Raw genomic sequence first — 18,812 nt, forward strand, 5'->3', positions numbered from 1 at the left:
ATAGGACTGGTGTCCTGTTCTAGGCATTTGGATGGATGAATTCCTTAGTTTTTTGGAATGTGCCAGGGTCTGAGCGGTGAGTGTTGGAACCCGGATTGGGAGTTGCCAACTAAGGTTGGATTGTAAGAATTATCCTTGTTTGTGAAGGAAATGAATTAAGTTATTCGATAACTTAATTATAAATGAAAATAATAGTTCGGTTAAATTTGTATTTGTTATGTTGTCACTCTATTTGTCATGCAAATCAAATTTTCTTAATATTAAATTAATTTTTAGGTTCAGCCCCACTTGACAGGATTTAGTAGATTTAAGACCTTATTTTTTGTTTAAGATTAATACATGTAATCATGATAAAATTAACATATATAATTTTGGAAAGGAATATAATTTACATTCTTTTATTTTGCCATTCTTTTGTCAAATTGGTATTTTGTTATGCCTTAGGGTATTTTATTTGAATTGTTAAAGTCATGTAATGAAGAAATTTAAATATTATGATAGATTTAATTTAATCACTTTTATAAATGAAGGAATTTATTACCATGTTGAATTTAATTTAGTTACATATATTTTATGTGAGGTAGCATTAAATTTCTATTATGTCATTTTAATTATTTGGATGAGAAATGAGTTCCATATGTGGTTGCATTTCAAAAACAATTACTTGAATTTTAACATGTGTGATTGTGAAAAATTCCAGGATGTTACACCTTGAAACATGTTTTTAGCTTTATGAATCCTTTTTTTTTATAACTATAAGCTAGCCTATATTATGTGTGTTTAAAAGTTTTTTCTAATCAAACAAGCAAGCAATCTAGACCAAAAAACGGTGCTCTCAAAATGCAAAAGATTTTTAATAAGAGTCGTGACATCGTGAATAAGCTACTTGTTATATTCATACTGATAAAATGAGTGCTAAAAAAAAGATAAATTTCTCTCAAATAAAACCTCGAGCTTTTACTTGAGCCTCTTACTTTGAAACCCATAAAAGTAGAAGATCACTTTATTATGTACCTTTAAATATTTCAATCTCACCAATACAAGAATAAATCATTTTTTTCCAAAAAATTCCAAGAGAGTTGGAAGATTTCAAAACCAATTTATTTTAAACTCACATTGAAATAATTTTTGTTTTTAAAAAACAAGATGTTCAAGATTTCAAAATTCATTCTGGATAAAAGACTTCTTTACTGAAACTATCAAGGTAACAATGAAAAGGGAACGCTTCAGGTAATGAGACAAGATTGCATTGTTATTTTACAAAAGGTAGTTTAGACCTTTTAAGATAACAAATGACACTGAATATTATTAGCAATGAGACAAGAAAGTAATGAATGATCCCCTCAAATTAATCAACAAGATAAAGAATTTACAGCAAGTAAATGGGTCGAGATGAGCAACATAAAGGCTGAGCTGTGTAAAATTACAAATACTCTAGAAAAAAACTTATTTGGGCCAGCTCGAGTGGGCTAGAAACCAAACAACTAAGAAGACTCAAATAAAAAACAACAAGACCTTACCAATCAAGCAACAAAGAGACCGAGAAGGAAATAAGGGTTTATATTTGAAATTAGGTAAAAATATATGCACATCATCTAACTCCAAAGCATTGAACAATGTGTTTTGCAAAACATTTACAAGAAAAATCCTTGATGGGGTCTATCAAAAGGCAAACCACCTAAAAAATGACCAAATTTGAAAATACTTCTAAAACTTTTTTATTTTTGAAAAATCTTTGTATTTTTCACTTGGACAGTTCACTTATGAGAATTAGACCAACCTAAAAAATGTTTGTATTTTTCATCAGTTGATAGGTCATCCACTACAATGAGATCAATGTTGAAAAACTTTTATTTTTTTCACGAATAAGTAGGTTATATGGAAAAATGAGACCAATCCTAAAAAATATTTGTATTTTTTCACTTAAGTAGGTCACCCATGAGAATTAGACCAGCTTGAAAAATCATTGTATTTTTCATCAATAGGTAGGCCACCCATTATAATGAGACTAATGTTGAAACACTTTAATGTTTTTCACGAACGAGCAGGTCATTTGGAAAAATAAGACCAATTGTGTAAAATCTTTGTAATTTTCAATTATACAGGTCGCCCATGAGAATTAGATCAACCTAAAAATTCTTTGTGTTTTTCATTAGTGGGCAGGTAGCCTAAGAAAATGAGACCAATGTTGAAATCACTTTCATATATTTCACAAACAAGTAGGTCACTTGGAAAATAAGACTAAGGTTAAAATTATTTTCATGTATTTCACAAATAGGTAGGTCACCTGAAAAATAAGACCATTGTTAAAATCACTTTCATTTATTTCTATAAACGAGTAGGTCACCCATTACAACGAGACCAATGTTGAAAAACTTTTGTGTTTTTTCTTCATGAATGGGCAGGTCACCTGGAAAAATGAGACAAATCTTAAAAATTCTTCATATTTTTCACTTGGACAAGTTGCTCATAAGAATTAGACCAACCTAAAAAATCTATGTATTTTTCATCAACAAGTAGGTCACTTGAAAAATAAGATCAATGTTGAAATCACTTTTATGTATTTCACAAACGGGCAGGTTGTTTGGAATAATTAGACTAATTTTGTAAAATCTTTGAATTTCACACTAACTAGCAGGTTGCCTGGAATAAGTAGATCATTTTTAAAAGATCTTTGAGTTTTTCACAAACGGACAGGTCGCATGAAACAATTAGACAACTTTTAAAAAATCTTTGAATTTTCACACCAACGGGTAGGTTGTTTGGAATAATTAGATCACTTTTGAAAAATCTTTGAGTTTTTCACACCAATAACTAGGTCTTTTGAAACAATTAAACCATCTTTGAAAAATGTTTGAATGCTTCACCAATAGGCAACTTGCCTAAAACAAGTAGACCATTTATGAAAATCTTTGATTTTTTCATTGACAAGATAGGTCAACGACCAATTTTAAAATCTCAGTGTTTCTCAAGGAAGATCGCCTCTCAAATGACCACTTTTGAAGTTTTGTAAGATTTGAAAAAAAGGGGGTTTAATGCTTAGAGGTTCTTTTGCCCTTTTCTCCTGATCTTTAGTTTGAAAAAGATTATCATAATATTTTTAGTTAACTTTTGATTTTAAATTTTAAACAAATTGTTTTTTTTTAAAGAGAGTTCGTGTTTGTTTGGAACTTTGAAACTCTCAAATATAAATACATAACTTATATGACAAAAAAAAGAGAGGGAGCATATAAAAAATAATATAAAAAAGAGTATATACCAAAAAATTACGAGAGAGTGAAAACTCCAAAAACAATAAATAAAGAAGACCTAAAATACTGTTCATTTTCTGCCTAAAAAAAAGATAAGACTAGTTGCCTTTCGTTTTTCTCCCTCCCTGTAGTTAGCCACTCCTCACTGTGACCGCCAAATAAAAACCCCAAGCCTTTTATTTGTTTTTCTCTCTTTTCAGCTGCCACCTAGATCACCTGCCCCTTCTCTCCCTCATTTTTTTTTGAAACCAAAGCCACCCACGATGCCAAGCTTTCCTCCTCCTCTTTAAGCCAACCTCTCTTTCATAAGCAACAACTTCAACTCCACCACCCTATCAGCAGCCCAGCCATGAACTAGTAGCTCACCCAACACAACTTTTCCCTTCATCGCACCTTCAACCGACTGAACTAGCACCAAATTGCCACCAATTCACACATGGTCGAACCATCACCAGCAATAGCCTAACAGCAACCTTCTTATTTGGTCAACACCAGAAGATAGACCGATTAAGACCCATAAAATCACCATAGACTCGTTAAACCTGAAGCTAAAACATACTTAATGATAGCCTCTTTATCCTTTACTTCAAACTTTCAACCTGACACCATCCACAAACTAAACACGATTCAGTCGCTAGCAAATTTCCATTCCCATTATCATTTCTTTGATTTTTACAAGCTAGTCTCTATTTTCCTCTTAAACTAGAAGAAGAAGATCTGTGTAAAAAATAAAATCCAAAACTTTGCTTGTGTGATGTTTTTGTTTGCAGGTGATATTGAACTTTACCGCTAGCATAGTAGTAATGAGGAGAGGGAGAGCTGCCCAATCCACGCTATCACGTGCCTCTCAATACATCAGAGCACCATTTGCATGTGCCGCCATCCATGATTGTGTGTGTCACCCACACGCCATAATACACTGCCACTGTTCCAATGATGTTTTAGTTAATTCTAGTAGTTTCATCTGCCTTTATAGGTTGATTTTTGGAGTTTAGAAGGATTTGATTTACATTGATGTGCTCATTATGTATTTGCTTATGATTTAAATTGTAAATGTGTAATTATAAATGTTTGAGAGTGATTTGGTAAAGAATGGGTGTATGTGTTATGCATGATTTTATTTTATTATTATTTTTATGTTAGAACAACTAACATAAAAAAAGAACAAATAAAGAATGCCAAAAAAATTCATTTTTTCTTAAAAAAATTGTATATGGCCAAGACTAAAAAATATCTCTTTGTATAAGATAACATAAAAATATCATTATTAGCATAAAAAATAGATGTTTGTGTTTTCGGCATTAAAAGATGTATTGTTTTTAGCCTTGATAACAAGTTTATTACGTCCATTAAAAGCTTACCAAAAAATAAATGGCTTATTGGGCCTGTGTATAAAAAAAATAAAATCAAACTCATTATTTTTTTTATCTTTGAAAATAAACAATGAGAAGGTTTTTAAAAGGGTTCAAATTCTATTTTTGCTATTCCCGTGGGTTCAGTGTCCATCTGAGAACTCAACCTAAGATTGTTTGTGGTAAATTGATTCACAACTAGTATTAGCCGACATCAGAGTCAAAAATATTCACTAATAACAATTAAAAATACCAACCCTGATATTCATTAATGCTAGAATTAGAAATATCAATCTTGGTATTTATTGATATCAATGTAAAAAAATATCAAACATGATATTTATTGACGTCAGAGTAAAAATAATATAGGCAAACCATTGATAATATAGCACAACAACTCATAACAATTTAAGATAAAACCAGCAACGCAGCCTACCTTAGGTAGAATGCTATAGGGGTGATAGTATTTTCTTTTTAGTATAACTAGTCTTGAATCATAGAATCTTTGTTGATCAGTTAGGATTCCCAGTGACTATAATACTAGATGACAACTCCTTAAACAAGACCTTTTCATTTAAGAATAAGATGTCATATATTTATTTCTTCTTCTTCTTTTAATTTTTAAAGGTCATCGCGATGTAAAGTGCAACATAAATCATCAAAGAAGCAAGACATGCATACATGAAGTGATGTAATGATGATTTTCAACTTCAAACAAAAATCTTGAGACAATAACGACTTTCAACTTAAACGATTAAGATTTTGTAAAGAATGTTTTTCCAAATAACTTTCAAGTCGTTTAGGAATCATTTTTCATACTACAAAACCTCAACAAACCTAAAAAAACATAAGAAAACCAAGAAAATACCAAAGTAACAAAACAAAAGAATTCTTCTAATAACTAAATCGATCTAGCTTATTTAAAAATTAGGTTACCATTTGGTAAAATGGTCTAACTGGTTTTAGCAATGATCTAACCAATTCTTTAACGAACAAAAATATTTTGAAAAGTGTGCTCAATGGATAATTTAATCCTTTAGCCCTATAAATACCCTTACTTCAGCAAAATGATTAAAGACATTTAAGAAAAAATTATGATCATATTCTCACTCTTAACAACCTCCTACATCCTTAGCCTTACTTTTGATTTATCTAGAAACAAGATTGAATTATTATTGGTAAAATTTCTTCAAGTGCTTCATTTATATTCCATTCAATTCTATTAAGAGGGTAATATTGTGGAAAGTATAAGTGACACTTAAACACTTGAAAAGGCCTTTTAAAGACTATTTAAATGGTTTAATACTTACCCTTTTCCAAGTATTGGTGAGAAAAAGGGTTTTCTAATCTTGTACTCATTAGAGGATTAAGTGTTAAGTTTGATCCTTAGCCTGTGCAAAAGGATTGAATTTAATCTTGAACCCGTAAAATGATTGAGTTTGATCTTAAACCCAAAAAAATATTGAAAAAGGTTTTTAATCTTTAACATGTAAAAAAAATTTATGTAAAGGTTTGGTCTTACCCATGAAGTAGACCAAGTGAGTGTTAGTGAAACTCTTGAACGATGGTTTGGAGAGAGGAGTAAACGATTGTTCAAACCTATATATAAATCTCAGTGCATAACCTCTTAACTCTCTTTTCTATTTATTTATGATCATCTTAAAGTGTTGATTGTTTCAATGATTATTTAAGTTTGTTTCTATTGATACTTAAGTTACTTATTTGGTTTGATCTTTAGGTTGTGTTGTATTGTGCTTTAAGATATGAAGAAGTTTTTAATGGGTAACCTAATTCACCCCCTCCTAGGTTCACCTAAACTTTCAATTGCTAAATTCGCAACTTAATTGTGATACAATGGTAATCTTGTTAAAAACATATTAAATAAAACTATGAAGTTTAATTATTATAAAACTCAGTGTTGAAAGGTGGGATAACTTGAATCATTTTCAAAACCAGTGAAAAATCCAATAGAAAAAAAAATAACAAGCCCAATCTCCAATTAAATAAATGCTAAAAAATGAAATTGAAAAAACATGAGCTTAAAAAAAAACATGTAAATTCAGGTAAATCTTTTAAAACTAAGTTAATCTCCTAAACTCATAACTCATGAAATTCTAGACATGAGCTTAATCAAGAAACTCAATTTCCAACTAATTTAATATTGAAGGATAAATTTAAAAAAAATCAACTTAAAAAATTTTCCAAAGAAAAAAAACTATCAATCAAAAGAATGAGGATGAAAAATTATTGGAAAAAACTAAAGAAGGACAAAATCATAAAAAAAATTTAATTTAAAGAATTATCTTAAATTAAAAAATACCAATAAAAAGAAAAATGACCAATTCTGTTATATGAGAAAAATTCAAAGGAGGATGAAATTAAAAATAAATTCCAATTTTATAAATTATTTTATATAAACAAATAGTAATTAAAAGAACATGGACTAAATTTGAAGAAAAAACAAATTGAATGGTTGCTCTGAAAATTTTAAGTGTTAGACATGAAAATCGAGGAGGAGAAAGAAAAGAAAAGAAAAAGATCATTGGCACAAAACTAGATGTTGTGACCACACATGCTATCTAGGAATGGAGGGCGAAGCATCAACCACTTTCTTTGTTTTAATAATATTTATGTTTGTTAAATTACCAAATAACACTTAAGTGAATCTCATTATAAAAAAACTATAACAAAGAGATTAAAATGCCCCTTGATGCAAGTTAAAGAAATTTTGATTTTAAGAGTATTTTTATCATTTCATTGTGTTTTAAAAATTGATAAGATAAAAAAGCTCATTGACCCAAGTTTAATATTTTTTTAATAGTAATCAAGTTATTTTAGTGTGCTAAAAATTATGATAAGACCGATTTATCCAAATCAGTTTGACATTAACTCGTGGATCATGTGGGAAAGACTATATTATTTCTGATATCAAATTAGTTAATTTATTTGAGTAGGGTAAAATAATCATTACACTGTTTTAATTTACAATAAGCCATAATGATTTGCTGATCTTTTGTAGTTTTGTTTTTTGTAATTATCAATATGACTCTTGCAATAATGCATAAGAAACATCTAACCATGTTTGCCTTTTATTTTTCATTTTCATTTTCAAATTTTTTTAGACATATAATAACATAATTTTTTTAAAAGATTTTTTATTAAAATACAAAAAGTAAAACTAACGACTCCTATAAAAAAAACAGAGATAATGTGAAAATAAAAATGCTTGGTTAAAGAGACAGTGACAAGAACATAAAAATAAACCTGCTTCTTAAACAATTTTATAGTGAATTTTTACACTTTCAAAATAGAAGCTATAAAGTGGATATGTCTTTAACGACAATATTTTTTTAATTTTTTATATCTAAAATATTCTTGTAAAAAACTCTTAATTCTAAAATTATCCAACTAAAACATGCAAGAATAAAAATGATTATTATTATAGTTTTAAGATTTGACTCGGGTTCAAACTGAGACAATGCTTGAGTCATGAGTTAGGAAGATCAACTCGTGTCAATCCTATTTTTTTTTAAATGATCAGAATGACATTGTTTCGACAAAAAAATAAAAAAATTCAATGGTTTTTTAACTTAAGTTTTACTTTGGGTTGACCTAGTTATGGGTTGACCTGGGTTTTTGATCGAGATTAGTTATGTAAATTATTCCTCTATTTTTTCTTAAACCTAGATTGGTCTAGGTCTCGGGTTAACTTGTCAGGGTGAACTATATATTATAACTTGGATTATTATACTATTATTAATTTCAATACTCAATATAAGCTATAATAAAAAAATAATATTTTATTACTTTTTAAATATGTAAATTTGATAATAATATATATTAAAAATAAAATAATTTTTTTATATTTTATTCATCATCAATCAAATATAGAGACCTTGCCTCCTGTAAGGTTAGTTTTCAAAAACTCTTTTGATTTTACGACAAAGGATACATCAAAATTAACTTTTTAATAACTCCTTGCACTATTTTCTCATTAAATACCGGTTATCTTAATCTTCACCAACGGTCGGGGGATTTATGAGAATTTTTGAATACCGACAAGTCGGTCAGCCAATTAAGTTAACCCATCCCATACATAGTGGGGCCAAGCCGTAACGACCCAATTTCTTTTTAAAGTATTTTATGTATATTTATAAATACGGTTAAGATTATATTTTTTTAAAATTTAAATTTTTTATTTAAAATATAAAATTTTTATGTTTTTAAATTATTTTAATATATTTATATGAAAAATAATTTTTTATAATATTATTTTAATACATTAAAAAAAATATATTTTAAACTATAACCATTCTACATTTTTCTGAAGACACCCTTCGTTAAGTAACCCTGTAACTCTCTCCATACCTCACACGCGCACCCGATTCGTGCTTTCCCTTTTCATTTCAGTGATTTCTCTTCCCTTTCTCCATCTTCAGTTCACCCACGCACAAAACAAGACAAAAAAAAACCCACAGAAGAATCTTCCACTTCGCGAGAGAAAGAGCGAGCGCTCTGCGTAACGCCCTGGGCATCTCCGAATCCGGATCCGATCTCTCTCCACCCGAACCGTTTACGAGTTTTCTAGATCTGATTGAGGTAACGAACCTCCTCCCCAAATTTATTGTTAATTTAATGCTATACCTATGGATTTTAGTAGATCTAGGTATGATGCGTTGCTAGTATTGTTTCATGGTGGATTCGGTTTTGGTGTCTGGAATGTGCTTTTACTCTTTTATTTTAAATAAGTAATTGCATTGCTCTGCAGTTCTAATTATCTGATCTGCTATTGATTTTTTTTAAAAGTAAAGCTTCCTAATCAGATCTAACTGTATTAAGATGATGCTCGTATCGATAGATATACGAGTTTATGGTTAATTAATGGATCTATCATTGGCTAAGAGTTGTGGAATTTTGAAAATGACTCTATTGTTTTGGTGTGGCGTGCGTGTTGATCCAATCATGTTTGATTGATGTGCATTGTGGCATAAGATTGGGTTGAGTACTGAGTTAAAATTGTTTTGTTTTGTTTAATCCAGTGGCTTTTTTTTTGCTGGTATTGAAAATGAGGACGCCCATGATCTGTTGGGCTTTCCTTCTTCTGGTCTTGTTTGGCAAAGCATGCAATGGGTTTTATTTGCCTGGTAGCTATATGCACACGTATTCAACCGGGGATGAAATCTTTGCCAAAGTTAACTCCTTAACTTCTATTGAAACCGAGCTTCCTTTTAGCTACTACAGTCTCCCTTATTGCCAAGCCCATGATGGAATAAAAAAAAGTGCTGAGAATCTTGGGGAGCTTCTTATGGGAGATCAGATCGATAACTCTCCTTACAGGTTTAGAATGAATGTGAATGAGTCTGTTTACCTTTGCACTACCAAGCCTTTGAGTGAGCATGAGGTTAAGCTTCTGAAGCAGAGAACACGTGATCTATATCAAGTGAACATGATTTTGGATAATTTGCCTGTGATGAGGTATGCCAAGCAAAATGGAATTGACATTCAGTGGACCGGTTTCCCTGTTGGGTATACACCACAAAATAGTAATGATGATTATATAATCAATCACCTCAAGTTCACTGTGTTGGTTCATGAGTATGAAGGGAGTGGTGTTGAGGTTATTGGTACTGGGGAAGAAGGCATGGGTATGATTTCTGAATCTGATAAGAAGAAGGCATCTGGTTTCGAGATTGTTGGTTTTGTGGTTGTGCCTTGCAGTGTTAAGTATAATCCTGAAGTGATGACAAAGCACCATATCTATGACAACATCTCACTTGTGGACTGCCCCTCGGATCTCGACAAGTCTCAGATCATAAGGGAGCAAGAGAGGATATCCTTCACCTACGTGGTTGAATTTGTGAAAAGTGACATTAGATGGCCATCTCGTTGGGATGCGTACTTGAAGATGGAAGGTGCTCGCGTTCACTGGTTCTCAATCCTGAACTCACTCATGGTGATCTTTTTCCTGGCTGGTATTGTTTTCGTCATCTTCTTAAGGACTGTGAGAAGGGATTTGACTAGGTACGAGGAACTAGACAAAGAAGCTCAAGCACAGATGAATGAGGAGCTTTCTGGATGGAAGCTTGTTGTCGGTGATGTGTTCAGAGAACCAGATTGCCCAAAGCTTCTCTGTGTGATGGTTGGAGATGGTGTTCAAATTACAGGGATGGCAGTAGTTACTATTGTTTTTGCAGCCTTTGGTTTCATGTCGCCAGCTTCACGAGGAATGCTGCTGACAGGGATGATTCTTCTGTATCTTTTCCTAGGTATTGCTGCAGGCTATGCTGCAGTACGAATGTGGAGAACCATCAAAGGAACTTCAGAAGGATGGAGGTCCATCTCTTGGTCAGTTGCGTCCTTCTTCCCTGGGATTGTCTTTGTTATCCTAACAATTTTGAATTTCATTCTCTGGGGAAGCCATAGTACTGGTGCTATTCCTATTTCCTTGTATTTTGTCCTTTTGTCCCTCTGGTTCTGCATTTCAGTGCCACTCACTCTCTTGGGAGGATTCATGGGGACACGAGCTGAGGCAATTCAATACCCAGTGAGAACAAACCAGATACCAAGAGAAATTCCTGCACGTAAATTGCCATCATGGGTGCTTGTCCTGGGTGCTGGAACCCTTCCCTTTGGGACCCTTTTCATTGAACTGTTTTTTATTCTCTCAAGCATCTGGCTTGGACGGTTTTATTATGTATTCGGTTTCTTGCTGATAGTTCTGCTGCTCCTGGTTATTGTCTGTGCTGAAGTGTCTGTGGTTCTTACCTACATGCATCTTTGTGTGGAGGATTGGCGGTGGTGGTGGAAGGCTTTCTTTGCTTCAGGTTCAGTTTCTATCTTTGTCTTTCTGTACTCCATCAATTACCTGGTCTTTGATCTACAGAGTTTGAGTGGACCCGTGTCCGCCATACTCTATCTGGGCTATTCACTGATCATGGCAATTGCAATCATGTTGTCTACTGGCACCATTGGTCTGCTTACATCGTTCTACTTTGTGCATTACCTTTTCTCATCTGTAAAGATAGACTAAACGTTGCCATTGGTGTCTGCTCCATAGTATGAGGAAATTCTCTTGGTTCACATCTTTCGCACCTGCTAAATTCTAGCTGATCAACTTGTGCTGTATTAAAGACTCGGATGATATCCGGAATCCATCAAGGCCTGTTATATTACATACGTTTTTTCCAGGTTAGAAGACATGATAGTAGTTTGCAGCTTCATTTGGGGCACGTAAAATGTTTTGATCATTTCCGTCGCTCTAGAAATGTTGTAGTGTTGATTTACTTTGTTGTATCCTTTCCTTTTTGATAAAAGAAGTGCATATGGCAGGCAATGCAATTCCTTAAAATCTCCAAACAATTTGAATGCATCTTCCTTAGTTTCATTAATTAGCTCTCTCATGGAAACTGGAGAAATATTTATTGGTAACATTGTCCAGGCAGGTTAGGAGTACCCTCAGGCCTCAATAACGCCTCCTGCTCCTATCATGTGTCTGCCAGTGCACTTTAGATACAGTAACTCTTAATCTATAGATAAATTGCCTTGTAATGCAAGATCAAATTTCGTTTTGCACGCCTTGTCACGCAAGATCAAAACTTGCCTTGCTTAAGGTGGGGAGGACGTGTTAGTGCAGCCACGTGCCAAAATCCACCTTTGTTTAAACAAATAATTCAAATCTGGATCTTGCAATAACTTAATCCCAAGGTTGAGAGATTTCAGTAGGAAACAAAATTCCGACCTAGAAGAAGGTACAGGAGTATGTGAATGGAATATTTACTTGAAACATTCAAAGCACTTTCTTCATAAATAAAAACCAAAACACTAACTGCTGAAAGTCTTCACAATCCAGTCTTACTGCTGTTAATTACATCATGGATAGGTAGGTAGGGAGGTTACTCCTGATGCAAGGGTAGAAATTCTTGAAACTGGCCAGACCAACCAAATTCCGATGATTGATGATTGATTTCGGCCTGTCATTTAGAGGTCCTGGCACCTCCGTCGGGATCAAAGCGACCATAGTTGATAGCTAGGATGTTTGCGCAGGTGTCATCCCAGTTCAAATAGTCATCCACGGGGTCATCATATGATGCTCCATCCCCCTCGCTTCCTTGTCTAGGAAGTGTTTTGGAACCTTCCAGATATGAACCTGCTGAATGCCCGACTGGAACGGAGCTGTTCTCAGTCCCAGATTGAACTGTCGTTGGGGTTTGGAAACTACTCCATGGCATTTCAACAGAAATACCTGCATTAACTGCCTCCATTGAATTACATGCATAACTCGCGTTCAGCTGGTTCTGGTAAAAATACGGCATCAGCAGGGCCGCGTTTCCTGATCTGGTGAAGCCTTGCCCATAGCAATTGCCATTCTCCAGGGCTGTGCCTTCAACGCACTGGTTAGAAACAAACTTACACGCGTTATTTATTGCTATGCTGAGGTAACTCCCTTGTGCATGCAGATACCTATGCATAGTCCGCTGGGCCTGCACACGATGAAAGTAGATGAACTTCAACTCTGGTATGAAGTTCAAAGGAAAATAAAAATAAAAATTATATCCATTTCCTTAAGAAATGAATACAAAATCCACAAGCATAGGAGTAGCTTGTTGATTGCTGTTTTGATCCGCAGCAGACAACCACAAACCAAGTTGTCCATGTAACATTCCGAATGTAGAGGCTACGTAATCGATCAAACACGTGTAATGCTTCGAACTGAATATCAATAATGAACAGTGAGATCCTTTCAACTTAAAGAATAAAGAGAATAATTCTTAAACAAGGAGAAGAAGCTTGCCTGAATCTGCAGATAAAGGCTGCCTCGATCTTCTTTCTTAACCTTTGATTTGCCTTTGGGTCGACTATATATGACATGGAAGCACCAGGAAACAACAAATTTGGAGCTGTTAGCTTGATTGCAAAATGAAAATAAAACCCCAAATACTAGCAGAACAAGGGTTTTCCCAAATGACAACAAAAATATTAATCATACTTCTTTGCTTGCGACGGGGGCAAGTTCATAGAGCTACTCGGGCCTTCAGATCCTTGAGCAGCTGAGATACCTTCCATTCATTCAGAATACAATATCAGGTTCATGATGACATGCTCTACTCAAAGTTATAGAAAGCTTTTCGTTTTGCATAGAAAGATCAAGCATGCTCTCTCTTTCTCTCTGTTTTCTTAACTATCAAGCCCTTGATAGCACCGACATTAAATCAGAACTTTCCCTTTTCCCTCGTGGGAGATATCTAGAGGATAACGAAGGCTTAGAAGAATGTATTTCCAATATAATTCGAACATAACAGCTGGAGAAAATACCAAACATTTCACCCTTATATGATTCTAAAATGTTAGCGCAAAAAGATGTTGCTGAATCTTACAGAAGTTATTTGTGTTCAATTTACTAAATTGATGACCTTGAATTTTCAGATAGAAGAATAATGACAGGTAGATTCCCAACTAGGTGTTGTTTAGAAAGACTCACCATTTCTAAGTGGCTCGCTGAATTCCCTTATCGAATGTCTGCCTTGTCTATACTTCTGCAATAATCATGTATAAATAAATCAGCACCTCGTATAAAATTAAATTTGCACTCTTATTCTAAAATGTTAACAATTTGAAGTGCTAACATTCAACTTTAGCAATTGAAATAAACATACTTGGAGGTGGCTCTTGACATGGAAAAGGGTTAATCCCTCAACATCCATCAACTTTAATACAGACCTTGGAGTTGCTTCTGCAAATATGATTCACAGGTCGTGCATGGCATGAGATGCTTAAGCTACTAAAACACCTAAAAGAAGTGGTATAAATAGAATAAAGAAAGCAAATGATGTAATATTTCATGAGCTATTATGGTTAGGTACTTGAAAGTTTGAAACAAAATACAACACGGTTCACCTGCCAGAGATAGTATCAGGCCAGACAAGAAATAAATTTAGTAAATTGCTTGTTGAGAATGATACAACATTCTAGGTAAACTAATGAATTTTAAGTAAAATAAAATTGTATCTCATATTATGCGCAAAATATGTGTCGTGAAAAATCTTCAGCAATTATTAATGAATATTGCAATAGAAGAGAAACTAGAAAGAACACAATATTTAACGTGGTTCGGCAACGTGTCTATATCCACAGGAGCAACAGGCTTTTATTCACTATATCGAAATAGGGTTACATGATATGTATTTATAGTAAAACCTAAACCGCCTAAGGAATCCTAACCGTCCAACAAGTAGACTAAGCAAACAGTTTCATTACCATCCATATAGTTGTTTGGATAATAAAGTGATAAGTATATTAGTCAATTCACACAAATTGGGATGATTAAAAACTATAAATGAAGAAGGAATCGAGGGATCCTCCCAACACGTCCTTGGGTTCTTATCCTTCTAGCCAAACCAAGGAAACACCCCATCCTTCACTTCTCATCCCTCCCTCCTCCCACCAGTCCCTCCTAGCATACTATCTTTTTCCCACTGCATCTCAGTCTGACGGAACCAAATCCCAAAGAATATATGGATTGAGCCCCCCAGGCCACAAGGTTTAGATGAGTCCACATCGTCTTCTTTTACTATCAAATGATTCTATTGTGCTTTCCCTGTTTTCTGCGCCTATATTCCCATGCATGCTAAGACCAACGTATTGAACCAGATAGCTGAATATGATAGTTAGCATTATCAGCTGAAACAGTAATTTCTGAAGAAGGAAACATAGTGAATTACACAACACATGGCTGCACATATCCTAAGCAACATTTAGTATAAAATTACAAAATGAAAATAATAATAGTAACTCTGCATTACCATGTGACTGAGACTAGTAAGTAGTAAGAGTTAGCTCAATTCTAAATACAGAAACACAAAAAAAGAAAAGAAAACATGAGTTGGTAAAGGACTTCTATGGTAAAAAAAGAAAAGAAACACAAAGCTGGCTAGAGTAAAAATGGAAAGGAGTGCACTAATGGACTTCTATGGTAAATTCTCATCTCTGCAATCAAAACTACTGCATCCTAAGCCATTTATGAAAAAGGGAAAGAATACCAGCAGGAACTCTCAGTTGGTAATGTGACTCAAGCTAGGAACAATAAGCTCAAATAACTGCTGAAACACATAAAACCAAAGAAAACACAAATTGAAGCCGTGCACGTGTCTGAAAATCAAAGAAGACTGGAAAAAAGATGAAAACAAAAAAGGAGCGCTAACAGCTATTTGCAGTAAAGACTCCTTGGTGCAAGCCATGAATTGCCAGATTTTTCTCTAAAATCATCCAATCAAACTAGGGGAACATTTACGAAACCAACAAATACACATAAACGTCCACCAAACACATTTTGAACAACAAATTTCTCATGGTATCCTATTTATCAAAACTACGAGAACACGACAAACATTAAGAAACAAAAAATCAGTTAGAATTTAAATCCGAGTCGACAAATTTGCGATACTGACAAGCTCGCTCTACGTGCATGGCAAAGGATCAATTATGATCCCAAGTGCAGTTTATGAGAACCACTAGAAATACCAAAATCTCCAAGTAGGGATTCAATAGTGTGACATATAATCCATTAACCAATACAAAAAAGATCTTCCACCAAAAGAACATGCGATTGCTAGATTTCCATCACATATATAGTGATAACAGAATCGAACAAAAGCGTCGCTACCTTTAAGAGAAAACCTTAACAAATCACATCCATAGAACTTCTACGACATGCATGCTTCACAATACCAAACATAGAAAAAAAAAAATAAGTAAATCATAACTTCATTTGAGCACCAAACTGGTCTCAATAATATTTCAATAATCGCATCTGGTGAAACTAATTAATAAAAACAACTTCTTAAGAGAGCATTACAAAATACTGAATTTGTTTCAAAGAAATCATACATCACAACATTATCCATCACAGTGGCTTGCATTAAACTAATCTACACAATAGTAAAGATGAAAAATAAAACTAAGAACAGAACACCAGATAATAAACAGAGAGCACAGACAATCACCTGCATGCTAAGAGGACAAAGAATAAGAAAGCCACACAGTTGAGGGAGAATTTCCATATATTAGAGTGATATCTCTGAGAGAAAAGGTCACATAGCAGATAGAGACCGTAGTGCTTTATGCAATTGTTTTCTTTAGATGAAAACACATTGTGATGCACACAGAAGGGAAGAAAAAGAAAGAGAGAGAGGCAAATTCGCTGAAGTAAAAAGCATTTCAAAGAAGAAATCTTTAACAGAAGAAGGAAAAAAAATGATTTTCTTCAAGGAGCGCATGCAAAGGAAAATTCAGAAGGTTATTAAAAAAAGATCCAACTAGGCAAACTTCAGATCTAGATGTAAACAACTATGAATTCTAGTAAAACAAAAAAACTTTGGCTCATCATAGGATGCATGCAGATGAAGATCCTATCTGATCAGTAGAGATCTTAGTACAGATAAAATTAAGAAAGAGCAAAAAGATAATCATAAAATCATCAACAACTAGTCATCCTTGGCATATCAAAAGAGGCATATATCCCGTTCGATCGAGTAGAGGTTTTTGTAACTATATTTATTTTTTTAGAAAAAGCAAAAAGATGATCTTATAATCATCAACAACTAGGCCTCTCTGGCATACCAAAAGAAGCGTGCAGATGGAAATTAATGCAGAAAAAAAAGAAGCTGCAGAAAGATGATCATATAATCATCAAATATTTCAGAACATGCACTGAGAAAAAGTACTATTAAAACACATAATAATAACTTAAGAAATAGAGAAACCAAATAACGATGTTTTTTTTTTCAAGAGGGGGATAGACTAACTTTGGGGTCCCCCAAGCTCTTTGACAGCATTAACGAAAGATGAATGGAGGTCTCGTGTCCATATAAGGCGAGGTTTAAGATCAGAAGTAAAACTAATGCGAAGGTGATTATGAAGTTGTTGTGGAGGAGGAGGGGATGGAGGCTGCTGCTCAAGCCCCTCCTTGTTGTTCTCCTCCTCCTCCTCTTTCTCCACCACCACCCCACCGACCTCCTCGTTAGAAGAAACAACAGCAGGGTGGTAAGTTCCATTTTGAGGCACATGATGAGGAGTTGGGGCTTCTAGAGTTTCTTGGAGTTCAAGAAACGGATCATCATTTTCATCAGAGTCACCAAGTGGACTGAGGTGACCAAGTTGAGTATCATCATGTGGGAGTTTGAGCTCAAAGTACTGATGGTTAGGGTACCCATACCCAAATTCAAGAAACCCTGATCTCCCATCATTTTCCTTGTCAAAACCATCCAAGAAATGATGGCCCTCCATTGAAAACCCCCCCAATTCTCCTCCAAGAAACGTATCCTCACGATCATCATCATGACCCCCTTTCTTGTCACTCATTTCTCTCTGTCTCACAGCTCAAAATCTTCCTTGTTGCATTTGCACTCCCAAAGTGCAAGATACAGGGGTTAGAAATACAGAGAGCAGACCCCAAAATTCGCTGACACGTAGGCCCAACCGCTAATCTAGTGGGGCCCATGGAAATGGAACAGTAGCAAAACATCAATAAATAAAAAGCTAGAAGAGTCCAAAAATGCACACAACAGCCACTTTGTATGCATTAGAGAACGGAAGTTAGACTTTTGCAACAAGGAGATGAAACCGAGGCAATTGAGACCCGAGGAGAAGAGAAGGAGCGAATTTCTTCCTCTCGTTGCCCCCCCCCAACGTACCTGCCTGGCGAGGTTGCAATGGAGTAATTGGGTTGAATTGAGAGAGGCTGCACTGCAACCATGATTGTTCCGTACGTAGTTCAGGGCTGGCGAGGTGGCATTGTGCGATTGTGCTCGGCTGTGTGACTGAGAAGCTCACCTTTTGGCCTGTCACTCTGTGTTGGCCCATGAAGGGAAACGTGGAGCCCTTTTCTCTCGATGTGGCTGTCTTGTTCTCTGGGTGAAGTGAGCACAGTCAAATCAAGGAAGTCCACAATCCTTATCATCTTTTCCATTCCTTTCCTAAAAAGAGTCATCATAATAATCTCAGTTGTCATTATCGCAGAGAGTTAGATTTCAGGATCATCTCCGACATGGCTTAATGCTTGCAGCTATCTGGAACTGGATTCATCGCATCCTGTAGAGATTTTCTGTCTTTAGGGAAATTGGTTTCCTTTCATGTCGGATTGGAGTTTATAGGTTAATTCAATTTTTAACTGAAAATATATTAAAAATTTATTTATTTATTTATTTTTTACATC

The 18,812-nt window shown here is 34.3% G+C and overlaps 2 protein-coding genes across 2 annotated transcripts; one reads left to right on the plus strand and one right to left on the minus strand.

Annotated features, from left to right (window-relative positions):
* Nucleotides 1–8,925: 8,925 nt before the first annotated feature.
* Nucleotides 8,926–11,951, plus strand: LOC133681530 (transmembrane 9 superfamily member 12). Its single transcript, XM_062104591.1, has 2 exons — nt 8,926–9,202; nt 9,643–11,951. The coding sequence occupies exon 2, from the start codon at nt 9,669–9,671 to the stop codon at nt 11,631–11,633; it is 1,965 nt and encodes a 654-aa protein (XP_061960575.1). The 5' UTR covers nt 8,926–9,202; nt 9,643–9,668; the 3' UTR covers nt 11,634–11,951.
* A 413-nt stretch (nt 11,952–12,364) lies between these two features.
* Nucleotides 12,365–18,714, minus strand: LOC133682297 (myb family transcription factor PHL11-like). The gene is made up of 6 exons (XM_062105579.1): nt 18,292–18,714; nt 14,257–14,333; nt 14,082–14,136; nt 13,590–13,659; nt 13,395–13,458; nt 12,365–13,083 (listed from the first exon to the last, which is right to left on the minus strand). Exons 1-6 carry the CDS (start codon nt 18,458–18,460, stop codon nt 12,577–12,579), a joined length of 942 nt encoding a protein of 313 aa, XP_061961563.1. The 5' UTR covers nt 18,461–18,714; the 3' UTR covers nt 12,365–12,576.
* Between the last annotated feature and the right edge of the window lie 98 nt (nt 18,715–18,812).

This window comes from Populus nigra, chromosome 2 (genome assembly GCF_951802175.1).
Source record: "Populus nigra chromosome 2, ddPopNigr1.1, whole genome shotgun sequence".
NCBI classification, from domain to species: Eukaryota; Viridiplantae; Streptophyta; class Magnoliopsida; order Malpighiales; family Salicaceae; genus Populus; species Populus nigra.